Source organism: Triticum aestivum, chromosome 4B (genome assembly GCF_018294505.1).
Source record: "Triticum aestivum cultivar Chinese Spring chromosome 4B, IWGSC CS RefSeq v2.1, whole genome shotgun sequence".
Classification (NCBI taxonomy): domain Eukaryota; kingdom Viridiplantae; phylum Streptophyta; class Magnoliopsida; order Poales; family Poaceae; genus Triticum; species Triticum aestivum.
The window spans coordinates 379,992,288-380,000,247 of record NC_057804.1 but is presented as its reverse complement, the minus strand read 5'-3'; the positions used below and the strand labels follow the sequence as shown (position 1 = coordinate 380,000,247).

General features: G+C 46.9%; 1 protein-coding gene across 1 annotated transcript; it reads right to left on the bottom strand.

Annotated features, from left to right (window-relative positions):
- Nucleotides 1–227: 227 nt before the first annotated feature.
- On the bottom strand, nucleotides 228–2,158 carry LOC123092252 (ricin B-like lectin R40C1). The gene is made up of 4 exons (XM_044513963.1): nucleotides 1,782–2,158; nucleotides 1,107–1,616; nucleotides 730–958; nucleotides 228–524 (listed from the first exon to the last, which is right to left on the bottom strand). Coding segments are annotated over exons 1-4 (1,044 nt in total). The 5' UTR covers nucleotides 2,085–2,158; the 3' UTR covers nucleotides 228–522.
- Nucleotides 2,159–7,960: the final 5,802 nt, after the last annotated feature.

Here is a 7,960-nt window from a genome sequence, read left to right as displayed (position 1 = left end):
TTTTAAAGTTCTTCACACCCCAACTTTCAAAGTTCTCCACACACTATATATAGGAGTATAGATAGGCACACACTATACTCCCAACTTTTAAAGTTCTTCACACACTATATATAGGAGTATAGATAGGCAGTAGCAAAATTAAAGTAAAATGGGTATAACTTGAATTTGCGTCCGGTTTGTATGAAATCCAAACATATTTGGATCGGTGTGGGGAAAAAGTATTGATATAGACAATAAAGACCATTCGCATAGATGAAAGGATTGCACCACAGTACAGAGGTTCTCATCACGGATCCATGGTTTGAAAAACAAGCACAAGTGCCAAATGCTTATTACATCGGATAGCTCGCCATAGCAGGACACAACGACAGGACAGAAACTAAACACACACACTCACGGACACATCACCACCGCCGACCGCACACGACTTTTATTCTACCGACGCGGCAACAGATCACAGGCCGATCTCTACCAACTCCGGGTCACGGTGGCGATCAACTCAGCTTCAGCAGCATGACACGTTTCTGCAAACGCAAGCAACGATAAAAACACATTAATATATTTGCCAAAAGGGAACGCAAATAATTCAAAAGATGGCAGATAAGCCAACTCCATCCGCTTCTACCGACTACTCCACCAGTTTATGGAGATGTTGTGAGTGTTAGGCGAAGATGGAGAAGTTAAGTTCTCCACTAGCAAGCAAATGGGAGCGAGTGAGGGGGCACTTACACCAGGGGAGGATCTTCCAGCGCTGGTTGTCGCCCTCGCACCACTTCCACAGCACGAGGGAGGTGCCGTCGCGAACGCCGCCGTGCTCCTTGTCGCCGTGGAGAGCGTCAAAGTTGAGGTAGATGTTGTTCACCATGCGGATGCACCGGAAGCCGGCGCCCACGTCGCGGCTCTCAGTCCACAACACTGACTCGTCCTGGTAGTTGGCGTTGTATGGCACCAGCTTCACCTGTTGGATCCAACAGCAACAGCGAACCAAACAGTTCTTGTTAATCATTTAGTCTCAAGCTCTCAGATCTTACCGCAATGGCACCACAATTTACATGCAAGTGACGAATGAATCGAAAAAGATCTGAGTGGCTTGGATGGTTGCTTACAGGGTGGCCCTCGCCTTGGGAGTGCTTGATGGCCTCGCCTGTCACCTTGTTGACGAGGGCGAAGGCCGGGTAGCCTTCCTCATCCTTGATGCGGTTGCTGTGCCTCATGTCCTTGAACCAGTGCTGGTACTCGTCGCGGGGGTTGGTGGGCGCGAGGACCACAGTGCCGTTGCGGACGGTGGCGCTGAAGCCGTCGTCGGCCTTGCAGAAGATGCGCACGGTGGGCTCTGAGGAGCCGCCGCGGGGGGCGTTGGCGCTGCCTCCGGCGTAGGCCTCTTCGCCCCAGGGGAGGATCTTCCAGCTCTGGTTGTCGCCCTTGGCCCACTCCCAGAGAACGACGGTGGTGCCGTCGTGCACGCCGCCGTGGTCCTTGTCACCGTTGAGGGCGTCGAAGTTGAGGCGGATGTTGTTCACCATGCGAATGCAGCGGAAGCCCTTGCCGACGTCGCCGCTCTCCGTCCACATCACGGACTCGTCGAGGTACTCCGGGTTGAATGGCACGAGCTTCACCTGCACACCCAAATAAATCATTCCACTTCCATTACTGATAAGCACTAAAACGAATCTAGATTCGTAAACCGAACGGACGAACAGTTCAACCATAACAGGGGGATGTTTTCTCAAGAAAGAAAAAAAAAAGGGAGAACCAGACAGGGGAAAGAGAAGATGACGAACCGGGTGGGACTGGCCGAGCGAGTGCTTGACGGCGAGGCCAGTGGCCTTGTTGACGATGGCGAAGGCGGGGTTACCCTCCTCGTCCTTGATCTGGGCGCTGAAGCGCATGTCCTTGAACCAGTGCTGGTGCTCGTCACGGGGGTTGGACGGGGCGAGGACGACGTTGCCGTCACGGACGGAGAGGCAGTAGCCCTCGTCGGCCTTGCAGAAGATCTTGAAGGTGGGCTGGTTGCCTCCGGCGGCGGCCGGAGCGTGGGCCGGGGGGTTCTGGCCATGGTGGCCGTGGTGACCGAAGCCGAACATGCTGTGATCTCTCGGGGGTTTGCGGGACAGAAGGAGAAAGGTTTTGGACGGGGCGATGAGAAACTGCGTCCCTTGGGTCCCGTTTATAGAAGGGTGTGCCCAATCACTGCCTAGTAAAAAGAATCCAAGGCGGGTTGAATTATTGTTGTACTGGGCGTGAATGTCTCGGCTCAGTGACACGCGGGGTCCGCCAGCCCAAAGTTCTGGACGGTAGGCGTGAACCGTTCGCTTCTGCCAGATGTCAGTCCAAACGCATTTGATGTCTTTCAAAAAAAAAGTCCAAACGCATTTGTTCTTGCCTGCTTGGTTCTTTTTTTTTAACATAGTACAGATGTAAAGGTTCATACATACACGCATACACTCCCTCTATGAACACACACGCACACCCTATTTCTATGATCACCTTTGAAAGACCGAGCCGACATACCATCTTAGATTTATGAAGTCACCGTAGACGTCTCATCGTCGACGGGAACGTCTCCTCCCACTGAAAGCGTATCGCGGAAATACTAAAATAAATCCAAGAATAAGGGTCTGTTTGGTTGGAGACTAGTGTGGCCAAGCCAAAGTGTGGCTAGCCACACAAGTGTGGCTAAGAAATTGGACGCCAAACTTTGGCAAAAGTTGGCAACAAAATTGTCTCTTTGACAAGTGGGCCGTAGGGGCAATAAAGTGTGGCAAGCCAAAGTGTGGCAAAAACCAAACACATGCTTGGCAAACTGTGGCTGCCAAATTTTGGCTTGGCAAACTGTGGTTGGGAACCAAACAGCCCCTAATGCAAGCGTAGGGAGTTGAACCCTAATGGGCCAGGGATACTACTGTCCCTCTAACCATGCAACCACAGGTTGGCTCGCGCCTGCTTGGTTCATGGACGGTGCAGTACCGGCGAACTATTTTTTTCACTATCGTCCACATTACTATTTCAAGACATTCGTCTATAAGTGCAACTCCAGCACGAATCACCAAATCATCTGAATGTTTAGAATTATTTTATGTTTATCATCCAATGACATCCGTAAAAGCGAACCAACCTGTAGTTGAATGGTTTAGAGGATAATGATATCCACGTCCATTTGGGTTCAAATCCTTGTGCTCGCATTTATTTTGGGTTATTTCAGGATTTCCGGCAATACGCGTTCAGTGAGAGGAGACGTTCCTGTTGGCTACGAGGCGTCTACAGTGACTACATAAAAAATCTCAAAATGATATGCCGACTCAATCTCTCGGAGGTGCTCATAGGAGTAGTGTGTGCGTTCATATGGGTGAAGGGTGAGTGTATGCGCGTACATATGAGCGATTGCGTCTATAATGTGTTACAAAATACATTTGTAAAAAATGTCCGTAGAAATCAAAACCAGACTTGAAAGGGGTCAGAGAATCTACCCTCGGGCGCCTCAAACTGGCCCCAAACACCCAGACGGACGGACCAATAATTGACTGGTCAAAAAAATCCGACCCAGTCGGGTGCCTCGAACTCGCCCCAAACGTTTGGCTGTCCGGCGCCCCCTCATATTCAGCCCAAATCTAGGACGCCAGAGTTCGCACATCATACAGAGTTGCTACTCGAGCGGTCATGCTATGATCGTGGTCCCGCGCCGCTGACGTTCCCGCACAACCGCGACATTCAAATCGAACGCCGCATCAAGGAAGAGTCAATGTCCCTACTGGTAGCTGCCTCCGCTGCCACAAGGAGGTGGCGTTGCTGTCACAGCCCCATCGGTAATCCAGGAACCAATGGCACCCAGCGTGAAGGAGGAGCCGCCCTGCCCAACAATCGCCAATGCTCACGGCTGCCTCGCCTACTACTTCGGCGATCATGGCTCGTCCTGGTGGAAATATGCCCTAGAGGCAATAATAAAATGGTTATTATTATATTTCCATAATAATGATAATGGTTTATTATTCATGCTAGAATTGTATTGATCGGAAACTTAAATACATGTGTGGATACATAAACAAATACCGTGTCCCTAGTGAGCCTCTACTAGACTAGCTCATTGATCAAAGATGGTTAAGGTTTCCTAACCATAGACATGAGTTGTCATTCGATAACGGAGTCACACCATTAGGAGAATGATGTGATGGACAAGACCCGTCCGTTAGCTTGGCATATGATCGTTCAGTTTATTGCTATTGCTTTCTTAATGTCAAATACATATTCCTTCAACTATGAGATCATGCAACTCCCGGATACCGGAGGAATACCTTGTGTATCAAACGTCACAACGTAACTGGGTGATCATAAAGATGCTCTACAGGTATCTCCGAAGGTGTCTGTTGAGTTGGCATGGATCGAGATTAGGATTTGTCACTCCGTGTATCGGAGAGGTATCTCTGGGCCCTCTCGGTAATACACATCACAAGAAGCTTGCAAGCAAAGTGACTAAGGAGTTAGTTACGAGATGATGTATTATGGAACGAGTAAAGAGACTTGCCGGTAACGACATTGAACTAGGTATGAAGATACCGACGATTAAATCTCGGGCAAGTAACATACCGATTGACAAAGGAAATTATGTATGTTGTCATAAGGTTCGACCGATAAAGATCTTCATAGAATATGTAGGAACCAATATGGACATCCAGATTCCGCTATTGGTTATTGACCGGAGAGGTGTCTCGGTCATGTCTACATAGTTCTTGAACCCGTAGGGTCCGCACGCTTAACGTTCGTTGACGATATAGTGTTATATGAGATATGTGATTTGGTGACCGAATGTTGTTCGAAGTCCTAGATGAGATCACGGACATGACGAGGAGCTTAGGAATGGTCCGAAGGTAAAGATTGATATATATGACAATGATATTTGGACACCGGAAGAGTTTCGAGAGGTACCGGGTAGTCATCGGATCACGAGAAGGGTTTCCGGGAAGCCCCGGGAGGCTATATGGGCTTAATGGGCCAAAGAGGGGACACACCAGCCCACAAGGGGCTGGTGCGCCCCTCACCCTGGCCGCCGGCCCTAGGGGATGGAAAGGGGAGGGTTGGCCCCTCTTGCCTTTCCCTTCTCATGGGAGAAAGGAAAGGGGGCACCATCCTTTCCTGCCTTTCCCCACGCGCCTAAGAAAGGCAAGGGGGCGCGGCTAGGGTAAGGCCCAGGTGGCCGCAGGCCACTTGTGGATCCCTAGGATGCCTCCCCTCCTCTCCCCCCACTATATATATGGGAGGGGGCACCACATAAAGGACACGACAATCTCTTAGCCGTGTGCTTCGGCCCTCTCCACAGTTTTGTCCCTTGGTCATATTTTCGTAGTGCTTAGGCGAAGTCCTGTGGAGATAGCATCACCACCATCGTCACCACACCATCGTGTTGCCGGAACTCATCCACTACTTCGCCCGTCTTGCTGTATCAAAAAGGCGAGGACGTCACTGAGCTGAACATGTGCTGAACGCGGAGGTGTCGTATGTTCAGTACTTGATCAGTTGGATCGCGAAGAAGTTCGGCTACATCAACCGCGTTAGTAAACGCTTCCGCTTACGGTCTACGAGGGTATGTAGACACACTTCCTTCTCGTTGCTATGCATCTCCATGGATAGATCTTGTGTGAGCGTAGAATTTTTTTTGTTTTCCATGCAACGTTCCCCAACAGTGGCATCATGAGCCAGGTCTATGCGTAGATGATATGCGAGTAGAACACAAAGAGTTGTGGGCGGTGATAGTCATACTGCTTACCACCAACATCTTATTTTGATTCGGCGATATTGTGGGATGAAGCGGCCCGGAACAACCTTATATGTCCACGTACATGAGACCGGTTCCACCGACTAATATGCAACTTGTCTTGCATAAAGGTGGCTGGCGGGTGTCTGTTTCTCCTACTTTAGTTGAATCGAATTTGACTACGGCCGGTCCTTGAAGAAAGTTAAAACAACAAACTTGATAATCACCATTGTGGTTTTTGCATAGGTAAGAACGGTTCTTGCTAGAAGCCCGTAGCAGCCACGTAAAACTTGCAACAATAAAGTAGAGGATGTCTAACTTGTTTTTGCAGGGCATGTTGTGATGTGATATGGTCAAGATATGATGTGATATATATTGATGTACGAGATGATCATGTTTTGTAATATCGACAAGCGGCAGGAGCCTTAGGGTTGTCTCTTAATTATTGTATGAAATGCAAGCGCCATGCAATTGCTTTACTTCATCGCTATGCGTTAGCAATAGTTGTAAAAGCAATAGTTGCCGAGACGACCTCGACACAATGATGGAGATTAAGGTGTCGAGCCGGTGATGATGGAGATCGTGACGATGCTTTGGAGATGGAGATCAAAAGCACAAGATGGTGACGGCCATATCATGTCACATATTTTGATTACATGTGATGTTTATCCTTTATGCATCTTATTTTTGCTTAGAACGGCGGTAGCATTATAAGATGGTCCCTTCACTAAATTTCAAGATAAAAGTGTTCTCCCCGAGTATGCACCATTGCCAAAGTTCGTCATTTCGAAGCACCTCGTGATGATCGGGTGTGATAGACTCTACGTTCACATACAACGGGTGTAAGACAGTTTTGCACATGCATAATACTTGGGTTAAACTTGACGGGCCTAGCATGTACAGACATGGTCTCAAAACACTGGAGACCAAAAGGTCAAACGTGAGTCATATAGTAGGTATGATCAACATAGATATGTTCACCATTGATGACTACCCCATCTCACGTGATGATCGGACATGGGTTAGTTGATTTGGATCATGTATCACTTAGATAACTTGAGGGATGTTATTTAAGTTGGAGTTCATTAGTAATTTGATTAATTGAACTTAATTTATCATGAACTTAGTCTTTTGCATATCTATGTTGTACATCAATGTCCCGTGTTACCATTCCCTTGTATTTTTAATGAGTTCCTAGAGAAAACTATGTTGAAAGATGATGGTAGCAATAATGCGGACTGGGTCCGTGATCTGAGGATTATCCTCATTGCTGCACATAAGAATTATGTCCTTGATGCACCACTAGGTGACAAACCTGATGCAGGAGCTGATGCAGACATTATGAACGTTTGGCAAGCTCGGTATGATGACTACTTGATAGTTTAGTGCACCATGCTTTATGGCTTAGAATCAGGGCTTCAAAGACGTTTTGAATGCCATGGAACATATGAGATGTTCCAAAAGCTGGAATTGGTATTTCACGCTCATGGCTGTGTTGAGAGGTATGATACCTCTAACAGGTACTTTGCCTACAAGATGGAGGAGAATAGCTCAGCTAGTGAGCATGTGCTTAGAATGTCTGGATACTACAATCACTTGAATCAAGTGGGAGTTAATCTTCCAGATAAGATAAGATACTACAATCGCTTGAACCGTGTTTGAATCATGATGAAGATGTTAAAGTGATTGGTGTCATTCCTATTGAATCTTTGTTTGCCAATATAAAACTTGATAAAGAAGGGACTGGAGGTGAGTCAACTTTAGCTAGAAGGCGTCCCAATAATTTGGAGGGTGTAGATTTTAATGAATTTTTTTATAAAAGTGGGATTGGCGAGGTCAAAACTTGAAGTAGTGATGAGCCCACTCTTTTGGATTTCAAGGACGTTAATTATGACAATTGTTCTTTGATTGATTGTATTTCCTTGTTACAATCTATGGTTAATTCACCTCATGCTTATAATCAAAATAAAGCTTTTACTAAACATATCATTGATGCTATGATGAAATCTTTTGAAGAAAAACTTGAGTTGGAAGTTTTAATCCCTAGAAAGCTTTATGATGAATGGGAACCTACTATTAAGATTAAGATTAAAGACTATGGGTGTTATGCTTTATGTGATTTGGGTGCTAGCATTTCAACTAATCCAAAAACTTTATGTGATGTGCTAGGTTTCCATAAACTTGATGATTGTTCTTTAAATTTGCACTTAGCGA

Coding starts and splice junctions, on each gene's coding strand:
- LOC123092252 (XM_044513963.1), bottom strand. CDS start 2,084: ATGTTCGGCTTCGGTCACCACGGCCACCATGGCCAGAACCCCCCGGCC. Junction 1,617..1,781: donor CGCTCGGCCAGTCCCACCCG/GTTCGTCATCTT, acceptor TTGGGTGTGCAG/GTGAAGCTCGTGCCATTCAA. Junction 959..1,106: donor CCCAAGGCGAGGGCCACCCT/GTAAGCAACCAT, acceptor TGGATCCAACAG/GTGAAGCTGGTGCCATACAA.